Here is a 22,666-nt window from a genome sequence, read left to right as displayed (position 1 = left end):
AGCAATGGATCCAAACTACAAGAAAGAAGATTCCACCTAAACATTAGGAAGAACTTCCTGACAGTAAGAGCTGTTCAACAGTGGAATTTGCTGCCAAGGAGTGTGGTGGAGTCTCCTTCTTTGGAGGTCTTTAAGCAGAGGCTTGACAACCGTATGTCAGGAGTGCTCTGATGGTGCTTCCTGCTTGGCAGGGGGTTGGACTCGATGGCCCTTGTGGTCTCTTCCAGCTCTATGATTCTATGATTCTATGATAATCTATGATTGGAGTGGAGGGTGCAGGCGGAAATAATCCCTGGTTTAAGAAAGATCGAGTCACTGTTCTGAGGCTGGTTTCATCTTGTGTGGGGAGGGGAATTAAAAAGTGCATTTTTTTAAAGCCCTGAGCAGCAAAAGCATCCTGACCTTTATGTTGGAGCTGTGCACTTCCGCAAGGAGGATCTGCTCTGGCTTCATGGCACAAAGTTCGCTGAGATGCTTTTTCAGGCCAGTGTATTTCTCGTCCATGTTCAGCCTCAGTCCGTATCGAATGGGAGTTGTCCCATCTAGCTTAGTTACTGGGAGAGCAAAATAAAAAAGGGGGGTGAGTGGGAGAAAGAAAAGGCAACAGATTTGAAAAAAGCCAGTTTAACCAGCCCAGTACTGTTTAACTGGTTGTTCGTTTTTTTAAAAAGGTGCTATTTCTGCTAGAGAACCAGGTAAGTGCTCCTTGATTTTTAGATTGCAACTTTTGACTAATATCCAAGGCTGAGCATACTCAGTGCATCAGCTGCACACTGATTCTTGGGTATCCTGAGAAACCCAGATTTCATCCAGGGCGGTGGTGAAGGCATCAAAAAACCCTTCTAACTTATGTAACCTGGTAGAAAGCATTAAAAACCCACAGAGAAGCAGAATTTTTAAAGATCTGTCCTCCCAACCCACTCAAGGTCAGCTTCTCCAGCTGCTTGAAGTTTGCTCTGTTGACCTCGGTTCCCTGTACATGTTCAAGGAATGAAAGTCACCGTGAAGAATACCTGGAAGGGTTCCTTTCTAAGACTCTATAGGGAGAGTTCTGTATGATTCAAAGTAGACCAGAGTATCTAACAGGTCATATTTTTCTTCTTTTTCTAAGACAGTACTGCACATTTCCTTTTTCGGATACTCAAACCATTAAAAACAAAAATCCAACCTGTACAAATTTGTTAGTTTCTGTTAGCCAGTTTCAAAGTCCCAGGATGACAATACAAGCAACACTACATGTATCTATAAACACACATATTGTCTGATTAAAGTGATAAAATCATGTTACTCAGGCAGTAATCCTATACTCATGTATGTGGAAGAAAGCTGAATTTAACTTAATTGAGTATGCATGTGAAGGATGGCATTGTCAGGCTTGCAAAGGTTGATTAACATATGAATAATCTGTTTTCTTTACGTTTAACCTGTGATACATTCCACAGCTTTTGGCAGTCTCCACCCCTTTTGAGTTTTAGGAATACTCTTTCTCTTCCCCCACCCCCAATATATGTATTTTGTATAAGCTCAAGTATTAAACGTTTACATTGTAGTTTTCTGCTAGAAATATCAAAATGTAGGAAAATTGGGATTTGGACTGGGAAGATGCCCATTTTAAATTTCAAAGGAACTTTAACACAACATTGAAGGAACAATGAACTTAATGGCGATTACTTCCGAATGCATAGGTTCAAGTACTACAACTCTTGGGCTTGGATTCTAAATTAGCTGCACTTAAGTCCAACTGATTTCAGTAGGGAGCAAGCCATGGCTATCTTTCTCCAGTTGATTTAAAAAGAAGGTAATCAAAATTGTCTTAGTCTGGATCCAGCCCAATGAGCTCCCCCCCACCCCCAAAAGGGATCTTTTTTTCAACCAGCCACTGCAGAGTGATGATATCTGGGGTCCCAAGCTGTATAGAACTTAGTACAACAGAACCAACAACTTGCAGCCAGTGCAATTCTTTCAGCAGCGGTGGAACATGGTATTGAGAATCGGTCCCAATGAACAGTCAAACCACTGCACTTTAGGTTGTAAGTCCCTCTAGGGCTCATACCTGCCCATAAAGCACAGTGTACATAGAATCTTCACCCACCTATGATTTCAACATGCATGTAGCTGTCCATTGGGAGGGGCAAAGATAAAAAATTGAAAGGGTCAAAGCGGACGCTGATGTGCCCACAGGTCTTGCACTTCACTTGGGACCTCAGCTGCCCATGGAACAAGTCCACCACTATTGAGCGGTTCCTCCTCAGGTGGTTCTCCCAGGCCTGAAACAAAAGGGGGAAATAAAACCTGTGCAGAGAAGTCGGTAGAACAAGGAGATATATGCCCAATACCTGAGGGCATCCAGTGAGGGGTGGACTCCAACTTCGATTGTCCCCAACCTGTGGCCAATGCTGGCTGGGGCCGATGGACACTGGAGGGCACTGGGCTGCCCATGGCTGCTCTTGGTGAAAATACGACACGAGGGAGATTTTGGTGCTCCCAGGTTTGCTGTAACATGCTAATCTGCCCGCTTAGCGGTGAGGCAGTCCTCACACTGGTGTCAGCCTCTCATTGGGGTGTATCACACCAGTCTGCAGGTACAGGTGCATGGAAGGAATGCTGCTTGGGTCAATAAATGAACAAATTCTTGCACATATAAATCTAGATGTGGGTGAGAAAGTTCTATTTTTTCTAAATGCAGGGTTTTAAAAAGAAAAAAAGATATATATTGGTTACAAAGAAGCATTTCTTCATGTGAAATTGCTCTGCAGATTGAAGCTGTACAGCCCACTGGCCAACCACCTGATGGAGGACTAAGCTGGTATGAAGTTCAGAAGAACTACAGCACCTCCTCTGCAGGGAGGGCACCCATGCAAATGCCCAATTTGATCAAAATCCCCCAAGGAGTTGTATGTCAGAGCATGAGGCCCCCAAGCCCTAAAACTCTTCATACTATTTACTGCATAACAACAACAACAACAACAACAACAACAACAACAACAACAACCCCACTGCAGCCTGTGCTGGTGGCTAAGACCTATTAAAGGACTCCATCCACCAGGGGCTTTCCTTCTGCTCACCAGCTGCCCCACCACGCAATAATACATCTGAGAGTATTCACTGCTTTGTTTCAGCACGTGTGTGCACGCACAAACCCACATCACTCTGCCGTATCTTCACATCCCTCCACAAATCAATTAAGGGGGCCTGCTGAAGTAGGTTGAGGATCCACACCAAGGGCAGCTGGTCCTATTTAGCCCTGCTGGCCCATTCCAACACCTCAATTCTTCTTAATGCTTTTAAGGAACGCTCCAAGAGGAACCACAGCAGCAACAGCAGAGGGAGGCCCTCATCTCGGTTCCACCATCCTCACAGGCATGCTTTGGCAGAGATGTAAGAGGGCCTTTTGGGTGACTGCCCCCCTCCTCGCTTTCCTTCTGCCAGCAGGTGAAGACTTTCTCGTTGCAACAGGAAACTGACTGCTTTTAATGAAAGGGCTGTTGCCATGCTGTTTCTATTGTAATTATGTATATGGTTTTCATAGATTTTATATATTCTTTTGGAAGCCGCCCAGAGTGGCTGGGGAAACCCAGCCAGATGGGCGGGGTATAAATAATAAATTATTATTATTATTATTATTATTATTATTATTAATGAGTTCTATCAATGTTTAATTGTTTTTTAACTGTTGCTTTTTCTATGTTTTTAGTGGTTCTTATTTTTATCTGTAAGCTGCCTTGAATCCTGTCATGGGAAAAGGCAGGGCATAAATAAATACTACAACAATAATAATTACAATTCCTCAAAACAAAACAGGAAAAGGCCATGGATTGGTGGAGAGGAGGAAGAACCACAAGCAAAGGCCCAGCACACACTCACCTCTGCTGCCACCTCCCAATCTGGCCGGCCGTCACTGTCTTTCAGTTCAACGTACGGCTTATCGTGCACTCGGTTCAGATCCTCATGGAGACCATCCAGAAGAAAAGCCAAGAGCTCCTGAGAATCTTGTTGCTGGAAGCCATTAAATCTGGGAGCGTATTTAGCTATCGTCCACTGAAAGAAAACAAAACATGCAAGTCACTGGCCTTGACTGCAGCCCCTTTCTGGCTACTAATCCACAGATTCTCAGCAATACAATCAGTGATAAAGGCAAGGGCCATGCACCACTTTAAACTAGGCTGGAACAGCTAAAAGCCCGGGAGCTTAAAAGGCTGTTTAGTGGAAGCAGCCAGAGAAAAATAAAGGCAGCCACTTGGTGGCAGCAGTGATGTCAGGGAGGAGGCAGGGGTTGGTTTGCCTGGGTTGCTTGCCCCCACGGACCCTCTCATGGTGCAGGCTGCGGCCCCACCTTACAATTAGTTTGCAGATGAATATACGACAACACTTGTCAGTTCTCACCCGTAACTTTAAAGGAGCAATGTTCTTTTGTGTCCCGCTCCACAGCTCTTGAATCAAGTCCCCGTAGCATTTGGCCATATGTCCCTTCATTCCTATTGGATTTGTCCTGGAATGCATAATGATGTATTGAGTCAATTAGCCAGTTGTTGCATTGGAAAAAAAAAAGAAAGGAAAAGCAGGCTGAGAGGCACTCCACACACTGCACAAAATGAGAGGGTGGAATCCTGGAGTGTGCCACAGCAGACGAACAGAAGGGGTAACGCTTTTAAGGCACTGCTGTAAGCTTCCAGCATGGCAAGAGAGGGACTAGTGGGGGGGACCAATGTGGCAGCCCGACAGATGTTGCTGGACTACAATTCCCATCATCCCCAGCAACCAGCATAATGGGAGTTGTAATGTAACATCTGGAAGACACCACGCTGGCTTTTCCATGTGATATACAGAAGTTACCTGTTGAGCTCGTAGAGATGTCTGCCAGAGATGAAATACTGGGTGAGAGGCTGTGTGTTGCTGACGCACTGGATGCTGGAGTTCATGAAACAGGTGTTCCCCAGGTTGCTCAAGCCAGTAGCCCCCTTTTCCGTTGGAACTGGAAAGGATGAAGGGTTGCAAAGATGATTGTACTCCTTGCTACCTGACGTAAATGTTTACACACACACACACACACACACACACACACAATTTAAATTCCCCACAATGCTCTGGAGGGATGCTACACTGGAAGCTTTGTGGAAATAAAAATGGCTGACCAGTGGTGGGAAAGTATTTTGTTTGTGGGTTGTAGGCATCACAAGTCAGCCCTGATGGGACCCAAGGCTGTCTGGTATTGATGCCCCCTCCCTTGGCTTACACTGGAAGCATGCTTGTTTTCTCTGGTTCACTTTAAACAACTTTCCTACTTTGGGTGGGACATATAGGTCACAGTCACCCGAATGTGCTCTATAGTCAGATGACAAACTGATATCAATTACAAACTTGTTTTATGTTGGGAAGAAAGGTACACTAGCCTGCATATAAGTGATTTAAGGCTACGCATGCACACACCTATGCAGTAATATTTTTAAACAAATAAACTCTAGGGGAGAAAGGCGAAAGAAGAGCTGCTGTGTCCAAAACTGTGTTGTGCGGAAACAGATTCCTGCTGTTTATATCTAGCCTCTTTTTACTAAAACAGCTGTAAGCCCTGCAATGTTGGACAGGGATGGGTGTCGCTTCTGAACTTCCTGCATTTTTTGTTTAAAAGAACAAGGCACAGAAGGGATCAGTCTAGGCTACAATTCCCAAATCTGCTAGTTTTCTACCTGCAGGCTGCCTTTCCTTTAAAATAAATGTAGCATCTAGAAATATGAATCACCATCTGAGGCGATTCAGCCCAGTCTATAACCTCAGGGCTCCAATCACCTCGTTTCAATGCATGTGTCAACCAGCTGCTGATATTTTTTGTTTCTTTGGACAGGGGGAAGCACACACTTACCCTTATGCCTGTCTATTTTACTGCTGTTTGCTATAAAGGACATCTCCTCTGGCCAGCTCATGTCTTTGTTTCGAACTGAAAAACACAGAACAAAGCTTAGTGGGATAAATGCTCCCCTCAGATTCATGATGCAGCCAATCCAGTTATAGGCAGCTGCTAACATTTACAGCAAGAGTTGGGAGCCTCTCTGAAGGTTCTCCTATACAAGAGCTGTGCAGGGGTAGCCAACGTGCAGCCCCATCACATGTTGTTGGACTACAAGTCCCATTGGCCACAAGTAGCACGGCCAATGCTCAGGGATGAGGCGAATTGTAGCTGCAGCTGGAGGGCACCAGGTTAGCTATACCTGCTATAAAGGCCATGAGAAATCTTTAAACTTCCATGGTGGAAGAATGTTTATTAACCCTGGTTTCAATAACAGTCCATTGGATTTGGCTCTCTAGAAAGGTTACAGTGCCACCGAAAGTAAGTAAGTAAATGCTTGTTTGTTTGATTAAAATTTGTACACAGCCCTTCATCCGAAGATTACAGAGCGGTTTGCAACATAAAACTACAAAATGAGAACACAAAATATGTCATAAAAACAAGAACAAACCAACAGCCCCCCTCCCACATTAGCACAGAATGATTTGGTGGGGGGAGCAACCACTTTCCTTGGTGAGTGAGCCCATGGCAAGCCTCTATTAAGCCCAAGCCTGGCAAGATGAAATCTGCAAGTGAATCCCAACTCAACAGCTTCATGCTGGAGTCTCCCTTGGAAATGTTTTTGCTGAAGGATGACAACCCACGGAGCAAAGCTGTGGGGCTCTCTCCTGGATTCCTGAGCCTTCTGGCCTCCCATTTCTACTTACAGCCATCTCTACCTTTTGCCTGTAGCCAAGTTATCTGACAAATGAGGATAAATATCACTGTGCCTGGCCAAGTGCGCTCTGGCTCATAAGAGCTTATGCCAAAAGAAATTATTTAGGCTTCAAGGTGGCATTTAAATCAAGAGATTTTGCTAAGTACAAAGCATACAGACTTCTGAAAGACACAAGACACGAAGCATAGGGGGGATTATGTACAGTATATATTAATATGGCTTATTGAAAGGGAGGCAGTAGAACAGAAAGCCTGCGAAAAGTATAGTAGTTGGCATAAACAAGGAAGTATTTGGTTAACAGGTGCCTGAAAACACTTTGTGCCACAGAAACTGGCTCCAGGCTGCTTCCCCATTTCTTATACCTTCTATTATTAAGTGCTGCTCATCTTGGATGCTCAGGTATTCCAACGTGTGGTCTTCATCGTCCAGAAGAGTAAGGTAGTTCTGCAAAGACAGGGGAAAGGGAACAGCAGCCTTTCAGTTCTTGGTTTAGAGCAGGTGTGGAGAACCTGTGGCCCTCCAGGATCCAGAAAGGCCACAGTTTTCTCACCCCTGATTTCCTCCGCAGCGGTTGATATCCTGGGAACGAGATGCTGGAATAAAAAACCCCACAGAGGATTCTGCATGCACTCGGCTAATCCCAGTGGCTGCCTGCAACCGTGGATGCTTGGACATTAGGAGGGTCACAGATTCAGTCAGAGGCATACCTAGAGGGGACCTTGCACGCTCAGGTGCAGCTAAAATTGAAAGCCCAAAACCATGGCGCTTGAAGTGGGGGAGAGGCAAGTACAGCATGCAAAGGGTGCCTTATATACAGAGTGTGGTCCTTTCCCTGCCAATTTAGACATTACGCCAAACCACAGCTGAGCTTTCGTAACTGTGGGCAGCCTCCCTGAATTGAGCCACTGTCTGTGGGCAAAGCACTGGTCTGACCCAGGATAGCAATTATCACAAATAAACACCTTGTTACCAATAACCTGCGCGCGCGCGCACACACACACACACACACACACACCACCCCGACTTTCCAACCAGGTTATCTTCCAGTCTTTGAATGTAAAACTTGGTGCGATTTTCTGGGCCTTACCTCGCTGTTGTAGAGCCACAAGCGCATGTCCTCCTCTTTTATCCGTAGCCTCTGCGACAGATACTCGTGGATCTCCTTAATCGTCTGCATGCGGCTAAAGCAGCCGGTGTAGGCCAGGACCCTCTTTAAGGGAGCGCTGGGAGATGGGACATTCCCTGCATTCACAAGACGACAAATGGTTTATACATATGGGCAGCAAAAACAGAGAATGAGGCCTTAAACTGAGTGCCCCAGGGATGGGGAACCTGTGTGACTCCAGACACGGTTGGGCTCCAGCTCTCAACGCTCCTGGCCATTGGCTGCACTGGCTGGGCTGATGGGAGTCCAACAACATCTGCAGGGCCACAAGCTCCCCAGTTCCTGGTGTACAAAAGGTGTTTCCTTAGGCTTGTTTGAGTTTGCTGGCATATTAGGACTGGTTCAGAGAGCCGCCTTCTCTACTTACATCACCAAGGCTTAAGTAGGAGAGGAGGCAGAATACACACAGAGACAGAATGGTCAGGTGAGCCCTTGTAGTGTGTAAGGTCTGCAACCATCCTCCGTTGACACAGGGTTCAAGCCACCCACAAGTGACCACCTATGACAGGTGTGGGGAACCTTCTGCCCTCCAGAGGGTTCTGGGTGGGAGGTGTAGCTCAGCCACATCTGGAGGGCCAAAGGCCCCAGATACCCGATGCCTGGGATGCCTCCACACATACAAATTGGATGTTCTTAATTTGGAATTAAAGTTCTTTGTGCTGCAAGTCGCTTTCGGTTTCTCTGTGAGAAGAGCGACAAATATAACAATTAAGATAAAATTTTATCTGCCTGTACCCCTGGTTAGTCATCCTACTTCCAATGGCACCAATTGCAGTTAATGCTAACAGGGGTTCACCTTGAAATCGGATTGAGAGCCAAGCCAGGTTTGCGCTAACCATAGTTGGTCCTGGTGCAGCAACTAACCTTGAATAAAAGCCAGAGAGGATTCACAGGCAAGAGAAGAGACATCACAAGACTGTGGTGATCCCTTAAAGGATCCCTTACCTAGACAATTCTGTCTCTGTGTTTTCCCCTCAAATTATCTTTGCAGGAGCAATAGATCCCACCCAGGGGAAAATATATGTTTGCACTTACAAATCATCATACTTTTAGACTGATCAGCCTTCTCTAACCCGATGCCCTAAAAATATTTTGGGCTACAACTTCCATGAGTCCCATAGCTGCATTGCCAACAGTCAGGGGTGATGGGATTTGTAGTCCAGCAGCATCTCGAGAGCTGTTTCAGATGGTGGACCACCTTAGACAATTCCTCTTTGATATAACTAAGAGCCAGACACTGAACGTTTTTGCATGCAGTTGTGCCCAAAAAGCAAAATTTAAACAGCAATTTCTTTTTACGTCAGCAAACCATCTATTTTCTCTCCACACACCGAGCAAAGGATTATATTTCTCCATTAACATACATACAAACAAAGCATTTTTTCCGGCAATTTAAAAAAAGGTGAGAGGATTAGGAGTAAGATTACAGCAAGAAAGCATATTGGGGTGGGGGGGCACTGGAGATTAATAGTTGATTTTAACAGTTAGTACAGAGCAAAACCAAATTCCAAATCATGATCAGATACAGCAAATTTGAAGAGGCCACAAATCTGAATCAGGGAATTTGATGTGTTCAAGGCAAAGCAGTTCCCACCACAGAATGACAAGTAAGAATTTGATGGTCAACTGGCTGACTTTTCAGCACAGCTGGTTAAAGAAATCAGCCCAGTTTATAAAAGATTTTGGGGCTCATAGCAGACCCTTTCCCTTTTAGAGAGTGGAAGAGCAAGCATTAAGATTTAGAATGAGAATTCAAGCAAACTCTTATTAAAGGCTTACTTATCATTAGAACTTTCCCTTCCGTGGCCTGCCAATCTAATGCCAGCAATGGTCCCAGGAATTCAGCATGTGTATCGTGCCAGGACAGGGTATCTGTGGCCCTCTGGATGTTGTTGGACTACAACTCCCATCATCCTTGACCATCTGCCACACTAGCTGGGGATAATGGGAATCATAGTTCCAAAACATCCGGGGAGCTGGGTCACAGGTTCCACACTCCTGATCTAGTACTAACATATGGGCTAGACATAGAGGGCTAATGAGGATTAAGCACATTTCTCCCGCTGTGGAGGTTTGTGTGTGAAAAATGAGAATCCACACTGACAAATGCCTCTTTGAAAATGGTGCCTGCTGCAAGCTCCACACCTCCTACCCACAGCATCCTTTAAAAGGGGGTGGGTGGGTTGAATAAAATGCAACCTGGACTCTACAAATGTGAACTAGGATGTTCCTGAATGCAGATTGACTTTTGGCTCCCTGCACCCAATGGCAATAACTGCTCACAAGTGGAGGGGGGGAGCAGGCTGCAAAAGGGTACTGAAACATTTCATGTCCTTTGATAAAAATGGTAAAATGCCCAGTGAGTTCCAGTGAAAACGTTCCTCAAAAATTCAACCTATTGTATATTACTAGTAAAGACAACAATTATCAGTGTTCTAACAAGATTCTTAAATGTATGCTTCCTTCCAACTCTTCAGTGTATTTGCATTGAAGCTGATGAGTGTTTTAACTATACTTTCCACAGAAGAACTGCTGGCCCTTCAGCTGCTGTTGGACTACAACTCCCATCATCCCTGACCACTGGCCATGCTGGGTTGGGGCTGATGGGAGTTGGAGCGCCACCATGTCTCAAGGGCCACAGTGTTACCCAGACCTTATTTCTTCAAAAGCTCAAAATCCATACAACTGATCAGTTAGGGTGCCTTTAAACCAGGTCAACAGCTTATTTACTATACATTTTCACCTGTACAGATTGTTTTCATCTGTACCTCATCATTTAGAGAGGGAAAGAAATGGCTTCTAATGTCTCATGACCTTTGATAAGAGTTTTTTTGTTTTGTTTTAAACCATCCCTTTGGAAGCGGGAAGGAGTTTCCGTCACCAGCCCCGCTTTGGAAGATTTCATTTAAGATCATTTACAAGCAGTGCGGCAGCAAAGCCGTTGAAGTCTGGGCGGTGGGGCCGGCCTCCCTTCGGACACTACGCAGCTGGCTTCTTGCTGTATTCTTACGTTACCTCTCGGCAAATGTTGAGGAAACATCCTCAGGCTCATCATACCCATGTTCACCCAGATGTTGGACTGCTGCGTCCGGGTGGCGGGCTGCTGCCTCAGGAAGAGCAGGTATCGCGGGAAGAGCTCCAACTCAGGCAGGTTGGTGTCGTTGTTTCTGATCACCTGGGGAGGGGAGGAAGAGCGTTCCCAGTTGAGAGGTTGGCAAGATTACCTTCTATGCAATCTATGTGGGGCTGCCCTTGAAAATGACTCAGAAACTTCAACTGGTCCAAGTTACTGCAGCAGCCAGATTACAGTCGTACCTTGGAAGTCAAACGGAATCCGTTCCAGAAATCCATTCGACTTCCAAAACGTTTGGAAACCAAAGCGCAGCTTTTGACTGGCGGCAGGAAGCTCCTGCAGCCAATCGGAAGCTGTGGAAGCCCCGTCTGATGTTCAGGTTCCAAAGAACGTTTGCAAACTGGAACACTCACTTCTGGGTTTGCAGCGTTTGGGAGCCAAAACGTCCAAGTACCAAGGCGTTTGGTATCCAAGGTATGACAGTACTGGCTGGTGATCTGTTTAGATTTCATATAGCCCTGGGTTGAACCAGCTGCACTGATTCCCAGTTAATTTCTGGGGCCAACCCAAGAAGCTCATGTCAGTATTTAAAACCTCGAACAACTCAGGCTACAAATACCTGAAAGACGACCTCTTTCCCTACAGACCTTCCTGGGTGCTAAATTGACAGAATAACCCTCTCGGTTATTCCACTGCCCTCAGAAGCTCAGGGGATGGCGGCTGAGTAGCACAGCGCTACTCTTGATTCCGGATGCCAACTCCTCTCAGCCTTGCCCAAAATACTGAGGAACCTGGAACTTTCTACACACAGAAACTGTGCTCTTCCCGGTGCACTATTCCCCCTTTCACTTATTTGTGGCATTGGCATACTGCCCAATTAACCTTGTCCTCTGGACAGTTAACCAAGAGAGCACTGGCTAAATGCACTCCTGAAGCTTGCCTGGCACACACAAAATCTGGCCTGTTTCAGGTCATGAAAGACGCTCGTTTCCATGGAGAATGTGTGGGAGATGTTTAGTGTTGAATCTGGGCTTTGTCAAGCTTTGGAGTTAACAGCCAGCAGACAGAAGCTTGAGCAGGCTGGCTGCATCCATCTCTTCATAATCAGCGAAACCATTTGTCCAGCTCTATGTAATACCCACCTCCTCGCCAAAAAAAACCCCAACAGAAGCAATATAAAAACCTGTTTAGGAAACCATTGCTCCCTGATTTAAAACCGGCACACATCAAAATAACCCATAAACCAGGGGTAAGGAACAGGACCCAGTTGATGGACGAGGTCCTGAGCATCCTCACTCCAACCGCAGTGGGCTAATTTGACCAACCTGTCAATCACCTGGTATCAGGGAACCCAACTTCAATGGAAAGAATCGGGAGCCAGGTCTAGGCCAGGCTGAAAAGGACGCCAGTAAAGGAGTTCCCAAGTGGAACCAATCGCAGTAGGGCTTGCAACTGGCTGCAAATTTAGAAGTTTATACTTGCCATCAGGAGTTGTTAAGACTCTCAATTGTCCTGTCTTCACTTGTCACACCTGGCATCGTATATGACGGTGGACATGTATCAAAAGGGGGAAAACCTCATAGAGATAAAATTAGGACCTCTGGTTGACATGTGAGGGTGTCATCACAAACTCCAGATACAGTTTGACCCTTGTGCTATAAATCCCCTAAACAATAAACCACCTAAGAGATTTTTAAAACGCTTATTCCCCACTTCACACAAATTAAGCTGAAGTGAGCCAAAGTATACTGATTGAACTTCACAGCTGTGACTGAATTGGAAACTATATGAATAGTAAAATGCTATTTTCCCCACCCCAGCCTTTAAAAACATCCTGCAAAAGTTTCATCAATGGTCAGAGACACTGAGAACAGGGTGGCACGAATGAATGTGAGCAGCTGGGCCAGGCTAATTGGAGAACTCGAGGACACTGGCCCTTTTCAGTACTTACTGGTCTCGGCAAAGACAGGTTTGCGCCGTACCAATGGTAAAGAGCCCTCCATACTGGTTCTGGGACCATTTCATAACTCTTCCCTTGAATTAACTGAGGAGACTGCTTTAAACGACCACCTTCCAGAGTCAATGATGGAGCCTTCAAAAAAAGAGCGGGGGGGGGGCAATGTCAGATCTTGAGCACTTCAAAACTGCCAAATCTAAAAGGGTGTAAAGCTTGGACGAAATGAAGCAAATGATTGCTGGAACACTTGCTAACAGGTGAGCTACCTTTTGCGAGAGTATCCCATTTCACATAACCATCATCATCAGTGCTTCTGTGTATTTGCTCATCATAGCAAATCTTCCCCTGAGCTGCAATGAGCAACCATTCTCTCTCCTAACCTTATTAATTTTGCTAAAATATTTTTTACCATGCTCTGCAGCCAAAAAAAGGCTTCCCAGAGCAGCCTGCATTGATCAGTAATGAAACAACCCCTGTTCCAGCTGACAACTGAAAAGGCGTGGCATGAAAGGAAAAGTGAAAGGGAAGGAGGAGGAAAATAACAAACTCGGGCATTAGCTGCTAACTTACAAAGCCATACTCTTTCTTGCAAGGAGCGGCAAAGCTTCCAGCAATTGTTCCTTCCTTGCCCAATGGATGGAGCCAGGATGGTCTCTTTCTACCCTCACCCCCAAACCTTAATGTTCTCTCTGGGAGGCAGGGAGAGCAGCCTCCCAGTGTATGCTAGTCCCGGCTGGTGGCAGAGTGTATCAGTTCTGGACCTGCAGAAGTGGACAGGGATCATTGCAGCAGTTATATGGAGATCCCCAATGCTCTCCCCAAGGTTAAAAGGCAGGTTGGCTGCTGCATTGCCAAGGCATGCAGAGCACCCAAAGCAGCAATCCCCTTGCTTCCCATTGCTGTAGCACCTGGAATGCTTCAATTTCCCAGGGCCAACTCAAACCTGGCAACCACAGTTTGGGGCTTCACTAGCAAGACCAGCTAAGGGTTGTAGACCCACGTGAGTGCCAATCATCTCAAAGCACGTCACTCCAGCTGGTTTATCAGCTAAAGCCATTCTTGGACTATGAGAGTTTGGCTTCAGTGATCCATGCGCTGATAATCTCCTGGACTGGTTACTGCAAGGTGCTCTACACGGGGCTGCTCTTGAAAACGGCTACAACTGGGACAGCAGCCTGGTTGTTCAGTAGGACAGTCAAAGCAGGGCCCATCATTCCATTCCTGATAGTGCTGCTATTTCAAAACTGTCATTTTTAAATTATAGTTTTTAGATATGGTCTGATCAGATTTTGTGTTGTTAGCTGCTCTGGGCATCCTTTGGGAAGGGAGGATGAGACAGAAATGTAATAAAGTGGGCTTTGAAAAACACTTACATAAATAAAAACCCTAAATATGCCAACACAACGCACAAAGATGCGCAGATTAAACTAGAATTTGTGATGAAGGAAGGTGTATGGGAAGTCACTCAGCTATTTCCTAACCCCGCCAACGCCATTACCTTTGTTGGGTCTTGCGTTACGAGGGGCTGGTTATCAATCGCTCCAGGCCGCTGTGGATTGAGCTGCAGCAAAATGTTCCCATTGGATCCAAGCAGGCACTGATTGTTGTTGTCTGAAGAGTTTAGCTGACGGGAAAAGCATATCTCGGCACTAGGAGGCAGGGTGTAAAGGAAATCTGGAAGGGGAGACACAAAGAGAGGACAGAAACAATCCTTTTTGCGGAGTTATAGGTAGAACACCGGTCAACCAGCATGCCCAGTTAAAGAGAGGCAGGTGAGATTCAAAGTAAAACAACTCATTTGGAATAAGGAATGGGAACTCCCAATTGGATTAAGGCCTTTAAAATACCTGACTCTATTTTTGACCCCCAAATTATTCAAAGCTACGCCTGCAAAATGACAGCTTGAATCTTTTATGTTGTCCAACCTTGATCACCACACAAATTTATATGTTGTTAGACTTCTTGGGGTAGGGACCTGTCCTCTTGTGCTTTGTACAGTGCCAGGCACATTGGGCATTATCTAGCCAGACAGATCATACTCCCGCTATGTTACCTGGTGATGCTCTGCTCCCAACTCCCATCAGCTCCAGTTTCTATGGCCAATAAGGAAGGATGAGGGGTGAGTCTAGCAGCATATGGAGGGCCACAGGTTCCCCACTCCTGCTCTAAATGCCCGGCCTTTATTTGTTGAAATTACTTTGTGGTTCTCCAATGTTAGCTACTGTGGCTCTGCTGTGCTGGCTGTAGCATATGAAAATAAGTAGGGCCTGCTAGATTAGTCCAAAGCCCCATCCAAGCCAGCCAGATGCTCACAGGAATGAGATGCGCCATACCAAAGTAGCTATCAAGCCTGGTCAGACAGGAATTGACAGTCTGGGAATCAACTCAGTTTGCTTTTGAACAATGAATGGTTCATATTGAGGAAGCCAGGCTGGAGTAAGCAGCTTCATAGGATGAGGCACAACTCTACTGGTCCACTGGAACAAGGACGAGGAACCTTTCTGATCCTCCAGATGTGGCCTGACTACAACTTGCATTACCCCAGTCATAAGGCCATGCTGGCTGGGGCTGATGGGAGTTGGAGTCCAGAAACAGCTGGAGGGCTGCAGGCTTCACATCCCTGACTTACTGCTTCAAATATGCTGCTGACGCATCTAAATTCAAACCACTTTTAAAACATTTTTTAAAATTAAGTTAATGCTTACTGCTAGCAGTCTCTGAGGCTTCTGATGCGGTAGAAATGCTATCTGAAAACTTTTCTTCTGTGGCACTGAAGTAATTTAAACGGCCTGTTTTGTCTTCTCCCTGCTCTGGCGCATGGGCTGCAGCACCCGGGAGCGAGTTCTTACCTCTGCTTAAGACAGACGAAGGTTCGATCACAACAGGACTAGCATCCTAAAATTAGAAAAGGGAAATGGAATTGAATCGCAGGGTGAGGCTCTAGTAGATACAAAGCACATTTAACTGGGGATCCTAAGGCTTAAAGAGATGTAACTGAAAAACATTTTGCACAACTGACCATTTAGCTACCCAACGTATCAATCAAATTCAATTCAGTTTTCTTTGGGGGGGGGGGTGATTTTCAAGTTGCTAGCCCCTCATAATAATGGAGAATGGCTTAACAAGGTAAAGGCCACATCAACTGAAGGATGTGCCAATGGAAGATCCTAAAGTAGGCTGTAGGAAGGCAGAGAAGCATTTGTGAACAAGGCAACCCTGCTGGAATGGACCAAAGGCTCATCTAGTCCAATACAAACCATCATGTAAAGTGTTCATTGACAGCATTATCCTCATAAATTTGTGCAACCCACTTTTAAAGCAGCCCAGATGAGGGGTCATCACTATGCCTTGTGGCAGCGTAGACAATACGAAACTAGACTGACCAATGGCCTGACTTAGTATAAGGGTCTTACTGGAAATGTTGGGGATTGGACCTGCAGTCTAAACATAGAAGGGCATGATCTCTATTTCTTAGCTACATTCACGAGGACCAGAAGCTGAACATCTTAAAAATGGAGACTGCAAACAGAAGCAAAAAGCCGTTGAGAACTGGCAGAATGCTTTCACCCAAAGATTGACAAACAGGGCAGAAAAAGAAGAGTCTGAAATGAGTCTGAAAGCTTATTGGGACTTCAGAGCAAAAATCTGGGAGAACGCACTGGTGGTTTTGGAAAGCAAATGGCTCTCTAATGGAGCTGGGGGGGCACTTTAATTGCCATCTCCCCTGCACACATAATGTTTACTAATTAGTTGACTGATTAAATACAATCTCTTCCACTCCCCCACTCCAAAACAAATGTTTCACTCACGTAGTTGACATATTCTTTCCACTGCTGCCACCAAGGCATCGCAATAAGAAACCAGTTGTGTCCTTGCTGAAGGCCATATCTACTTTCTCGTTCTAACCAGCCCCTAGGTCAAGAAAAACAAACCAAAACAGATCAGAATAATATGCAATAATAAATATGGCGCTTTCATGTGTTCAAGTAAGGTAGGAGGTGACTATTATCCCCATACTGCAAATGAGGGGACTGAGGCTGAGAGAGAGAGTGTGGGTAGCAGGGAGGAATACCTGATGATTTGTCCTTCCTCTTCTGGAGTGGCAGGCCTTAGACCTAAGACTATATGGCACACCTGGGGACAAAAAGGAAGAAGAAGACAACAGGCCAATTTAAAGCAAGAATAGCAAGTCTGGAGCAGAGGAATGACTAGCAGAGGTATAGCTAACACCTGCCCTGCATATGCTTGAATACGTATTATGTATTGGCAGAAGGGGAAGACTCATGGATGCTGACCGCTGCTTCCAATAGTTCCTTGTTTCTTTGATAGCTTCCCACTCATGAATCTTGTGGTCTTTTCTCTTCTCTTTACTGCTGAAATTTAGCACTGGATCCTGCTCTCCAGTCCATTTCTAGTTTGGGAAACGTCACTGCTGAGTAAGGACTTCCTTTCCCCATGTTGATCATTTTTCTGGAGTTTGGGGCTAACTCCCCCCACGCCCCAGTTTGATTTTCCCCCTCTTCACTCCTGAACTGAGAAGGGCCATGACACTGGGAGGGCATACGTAAATGGGGCATATGTGATCCAACTTTTTTACCTCATGTCATCCAATTTTCTTAATATTTTGTATACTTGTTGAACAATCAAAACTATGTTTAAATCTAAAATTAATTTTTTATCTCATCCCGTTTGTGAATTATGAGGGTTTGAAATGTCAAAAAAATGACAATTTTGGCCTTGCCGGACTACACAAAAACCTTCAGAGCTCAGCCCAGAAGTGAGGTACGTCAAAATGCCAATCTCTTCAGAACTTCCTGGACTTTAATATGATGTTTAATATGATGGACTCACTTTAAATTTTAAAAAGTGATTAAAAAAATTAATATGATTAACCCCCCCCCAAAAAATGTATTGATTATTTAACATTTCTAAGAGCTACCTGCAAAATTTCATCTTCGGATCTCAATGGGATCATATTAAAAAACAACAACAACATTTTGTACATACATGCCAGCCTTATTGGGTTCAATTTAGGATAAATGGGTCTTCTTGGAGTAAAATATAACAGAATAAGCAAGACTTCAAACTGTAATATCAGTTACTTCAAGAATGTCTTTAGAAAGTTATTCAATTAAAACGTAACTGAAAAGGTAGTTTTCTTTTAATAATGTGTTCCAAAGCCAAGTGATAACTTGCTGTTGCGTGGCTTCTAATTTCCCATCATTTAAATCAAAGGGGTGTAAGTTCAGTTGTGGAGCACAAGGCCTGGGGTACAGTCTCTATGACCTTCAGTTTAAAAAGCATTTCAGCTGTGCACCCTGGAAAGCCACTGGACGGCGGAACAAACAATGCTCAGGCGGATGGACCAAAAGTCTGACAGAGTGAGCAGCTTCCTATTTCCTAAGAGAGCTGCCCTTGATAAGCAGATGGCTTCACTGGTGGCAGAAACATCTGGCTAAAGCGTCCAAAGCTGCGAATGACTTGATTCAGAAGTCATGCCAAACCATGGTTTGCACTGGTTTCAGAGCTGCTTCTCTTTCCCATCCTCTGACCGTTCATAAATTGACTCCTGCCTCCACACTGCAGCAGTCTCTGAAAGCAGAGCAACGCCAGCAACTATGATTTCTGTGATGCGGATGCCAAGCCCAGCTACAGTTAGCACAGTTAGCTACAATTAACACTAAATTTACCAGCTGATTGCAAAGCACGGTTTGTGCCAATTCAGGCACCACGACAAAGTACAGTTAAGATTCCTTAGCCATGCTTTAGTGCGTTGTCGGAAGTCGGCCAGTGACTTCCCAACAGAGCGGGCAAAAAACGCAGACTTTAATTCACCCACCATGAGAAAGGAGGGCAAGACAACCAAGAAGCAGACTTGAATGGCATAGTGATATGCATGGAAGAGTCAGAGCCATTTACCGAGAGCTGCATTTTAAGATACCAACATTGTATTCCACCCCTTTAGCTGGGTGATCATCAGAAGATTTACACTGTCTTCTTTATGCAGTTCTCGAGGCCACCAATTTGAATCCCAGCAGGAAACCTTTTTGGGATTTAAGTTGATACTACAGTGCAAAAATTGCATTCTGCTTTATGAATAAACAACAACAAGAGAATCATTAGCCGGCAGGAAGCGATATAGATTTCCCTAAGCACAAAACAGCTGGCATTTTTTATGCTGGCCTTTCTTTCAAAATCATTATAAACCACACGGCTGTAGTTGCAGCTGAGTTTGCCGTGATTATTTTACAAGACGTACTGGTGGGGGTGGGGGAGTGACTTCTACTAGGAAGGAAGAATTCTTAAAATTACAGCAAGGGCAGATGGGGAGGGCTGGGTCACCTTTTCCTCCACCTCATCTGTTCCGCTAGGATGAAAATTTGCTCAAGCTGCACAGGGGCAAAACTAAAACTAAAAAATGACCCTCAAAGAGGAGTAACAGAAATATTTTAAACACTCTGGACTACAAAATAAGGCTTGAGAAACTCAAACTGGAAAAAGATTGTTATGTTTCCGTACAAAGATGCTTGTGTGTTAAGAACTTCTGGTGATATTCTGCTTTGCATGCTCCCGTCTTCAGAGGTGCATGGGGCGGGGGCTAGGAAGATATTGGCCCACTCTGCACAACACTGATCTGGGACCATGTAAATGTATGGGCTCCAGAGAGAAGCTCACTCCAATTTTGTTCCTCCAATTGGCTCCCCCCCCCCCCAGCTAAGCCAAGGTTTGGGTTCAGTGTATCATCTAAGCTGGAACATAGTTAAGCTTTCTCCTCACTAACCATGTGCTGTGTTGGCCAAGGTTTGCAGGGTGGGGAGGGGAGAACAGCGGCTCAGAGCTCCTCTCAGGAAGCACACAAAATCACATGATGTCAGGAAGCTGTTGCTTGGGCTTGCTAGGCCACGGGGCTGTTTTCTACACTGGTATCTTGACTTTGGAAGACCAGCTCCAGGCCGGTAGGGTGTTATATTTTAGGTGCTAGTGAGCAATTGTTTTATAAATGAATAAATATCCAAACTTTGGGGGCAGCTCTGAAATTGGTAATTCATGCTGGCCTTAATGCTGGCCGCATCTGCTCTTAGATGCCTTTTAAAACTGAGATTAAGAAAATTAATAAACTACAGACCTATCAATGGCTATTCGTCATAAGAAGCCTCTGTTTTCAGAGGCAGTATACCAACATGTGGCTCGCAGTAGATTTCCCCTCCCTGCACTATTCCATTCTCATGCTCCATTGTATTCAATTTGCTTTACTGCAATGGATTGTTTTGTTTACGAGAGAGTGGGGAGCTATTTTGTTGTGTGTTGCCTCGAGGACCAATTATTACTGAAAAGGTAGGATATAAATGTCTTAGAATAATGACTCTTTAATTGAGTGGCGATGGGACGGGGAGCCTGTAACACGTAGTTCTGCATGTGCTGGTGTGACACGCACTCACGCTTTGATTTGCAACACATTTGCAGACCGGCCAGCCAGGATTTAGAAGATTGAACCCACTTAATACAAAATGCAAGAGCTGTTATATCACTGAACACTTCTGCATTCCTGTGTGAGTCTCACTGAATTTTTCACTTTTTTAAAAATAAAAAAAAACCCAACAGATTGTACGCATTCTGGCATCTTGGGATGCCTTCAAGCACAAACTAAACTCGGCATCAGTCAGGCAAGGAGAAGCATCTCCGTGAAGCTCACACTACAGAATAAAAAAAGAGACAGGCAGGAACGTTCAGCACAACAGCTGACGCAGCAATCGGCATCCCACGACCGCAAAAAAGCAGGCAGGCAAAGCTACTTTTAATTGCTGTACAGTTGGGGTTTGCAGCCTGAGTGGAACTCACCTGGAAAAGGAGATTCAGAAATTCGTTGGCAAGAGCACTCTTCACACTCCAGATTTGGTAGTCTTCCAGAGTAAGGTGGCCGAGCTAAAGTAAAGAAAGAGGCAGCAAAGAGAATCTTTGAGCATTTCTCCAAGCATCTGCCCAATATTTACACACACACAAATAAATAATGGACATTGTAAAGCATGGGTAGAGACCCTTCAGCCCTCCAACCTATTAAAGCCCACCAGGGGTCCCGATTTTGTGTACAAAGCAGTTTTCGCTCAAACCCTGCCCATAGATACAGCTGCAAAGGAACCATCAGGAGAGAGGCAGTGCACGCCTGATTGTTTGTCTGCAAGCTGGGTTTACACTCAGTGCCTTTTAAATTTGATGCAAAATACAAGCCTTGTTGGAGCTAATTTCACTCAGGAGCTCCCAGAGTGCAAGCAACACTTGCTTTTGGCATTTAATTCAATACCAAAGGCAAGCCCCGCTTCTGACAGGCAAAGTGGGATAAGAGTTGTCTTTTACAGTCACAGCTTTAGGTTTGACAAGTGGGCTGGAAAGGAAGAAATGAAGAATGTGGAGTGCCCTCTTGCTACTTCCTTTGAAGTGTGATCACTTGACATCTCATGCTATCAGGTGTCAAAAATAGCCCAGGAGTGGTACTGTTCCCCAGCAAGATCCAGTTCCCCACTCCCTTTCTTAAAAGTGACACAATATGCAGTTTCATATCAAGGAAAGCTACTGGTGACAATACTTTCAAATGGATCTGAAAACCAAAGGGAGCAGCAATTTTTCACATTTACATAGGCCTGAAACTGACTATGGTTTCCTCCAAAGAAACCTGGGAACTACAGATCCTCAAGACCTTATTCCAGCCATCCGTATTAAAAATAGTCTCTTCCATAACAACACATAACTCCTAACCCCAAAGGTACACAGGCCCTGCATTGTGCACCTCAAAACTTGCATCCTGAGCAGAGACACAGTTGGAGCCTCCTCTCAGTCTGAACAGCAAGAGAGGTTTAAGCTTGGTGGTAGAACAGCTCCTTTGCAAGCATACAGCTCCAACATACAGCTCCTCTTTTAAAACATTGTTTTAAATGGAACATACTAGTCCATACTTGTATATAACACATACGACTAGCACATCCATTCTTTCATCTGATTTATGCATCTCAAAAAAGCAAGAATTCCCAAGGAATGGGGGACCCACTAAGACTGCATTCTAAAATTTATTCCAGTCACTGTTAATAACCCCTTGTTATATAACATCCCCTTCATTCTAGGTATCTAATCCATTTGTGCAAAAACAAACTTCTCCTATCCATAACCATCAACTATACTTGGCTACTCCACTTACAGGCCATTTCCATTCTTGCAACCTACCATTGGGCTGAATTAACAGCACACACACTTATCAACTCACTATGACCCACTGTTACAGCGGCAATTGTCCATGCTTGCCAGGGCTGGTAGAAGTTGTAGTTCAGCAATATCTACACCTGACAGAATGGAATGGAAAAACAGACCAGCAGGCTCTTACCTTGGTAGTGTCATGTGCCTTCAAAACAGCTTCTACTATGTCCGGCAGATTCATGTGCAGCTCCTTGGGAGGGAAGAGGAAAAAGAATGACCCTAATGGACAGCTGAGAAACAAGATGTTCCAAGAGTCATTCAGCCTTCCATAGAAAAGCTGAGAAGCAAAAAATAATAATATTCTATCCTCCCATTTTATGCAATCGCTGGATGATCTGCCAGTTTACAAACCTAAAAAATCAGTTTCTAGTTAGCACAACAATAAGGCATCTCTCTTAAAAACAGATCTGCTTATGTTAAACCACTAAAATACTGGCACTCATCAAGTTTGCTGCTCTCCTTGATCCAGAGAATGAAGGAAAAAGAAGCATTTTAATATGCAAGCTGCA

General features: G+C 44.9%; 1 protein-coding gene across 5 annotated transcripts in view; it reads right to left on the bottom strand.

Annotated features, from left to right (window-relative positions):
- USP32 (ubiquitin specific peptidase 32) overlaps nucleotides 1-22,666 on the bottom strand; it is a 117,864-nt gene that overhangs the window by 15,025 nt on the left and 80,173 nt on the right. The window contains exons 9-24 of one of the 5 annotated variants that reach the window (XM_080982755.1): nucleotides 22,285-22,347; nucleotides 20,754-20,837; nucleotides 16,987-17,048; nucleotides 16,724-16,826; nucleotides 15,620-15,809; nucleotides 14,413-14,588; nucleotides 12,909-13,049; nucleotides 10,804-11,059; nucleotides 7,807-7,961; nucleotides 7,082-7,163; nucleotides 5,858-5,932; nucleotides 4,834-4,972; nucleotides 4,384-4,489; nucleotides 3,865-4,038; nucleotides 2,093-2,267; nucleotides 403-554 (exon numbers count right to left, since the gene is read on the bottom strand). In XM_080982755.1, the coding sequence (XP_080838881.1) occupies nucleotides 403-554; nucleotides 2,093-2,267; nucleotides 3,865-4,038; nucleotides 4,384-4,489; nucleotides 4,834-4,972; nucleotides 5,858-5,932; nucleotides 7,082-7,163; nucleotides 7,807-7,961; nucleotides 10,804-11,059; nucleotides 12,909-13,049; nucleotides 14,413-14,588; nucleotides 15,620-15,809; nucleotides 16,724-16,826; nucleotides 16,987-17,048; nucleotides 20,754-20,837; nucleotides 22,285-22,347 (2,133 nt within the window). The remainder of the gene's footprint in view (nucleotides 1-402; nucleotides 555-2,092; nucleotides 2,268-3,864; nucleotides 4,039-4,383; nucleotides 4,490-4,833; nucleotides 4,973-5,857; nucleotides 5,933-7,081; nucleotides 7,164-7,806; nucleotides 7,962-10,803; nucleotides 11,060-12,908; nucleotides 13,050-14,412; nucleotides 14,589-15,619; nucleotides 15,810-16,723; nucleotides 16,827-16,986; nucleotides 17,049-20,753; nucleotides 20,838-22,284; nucleotides 22,348-22,666) is intronic. The other 4 variants (XM_080982758.1, XM_080982756.1, XM_080982757.1 and 1 more) reach the window with 4 other exon arrangements.

The sequence above is a fragment of the Podarcis pityusensis genome (genome assembly GCF_964106645.2).
Source record: "Podarcis pityusensis genome assembly, chromosome: 15".
In the NCBI taxonomy this organism is placed as follows: Eukaryota; Metazoa; Chordata; class Lepidosauria; order Squamata; family Lacertidae; genus Podarcis; species Podarcis pityusensis.
The sequence above is the reverse complement of the archived record's forward strand: the minus strand, read 5'-3'. Positions and strand labels throughout refer to the sequence as shown.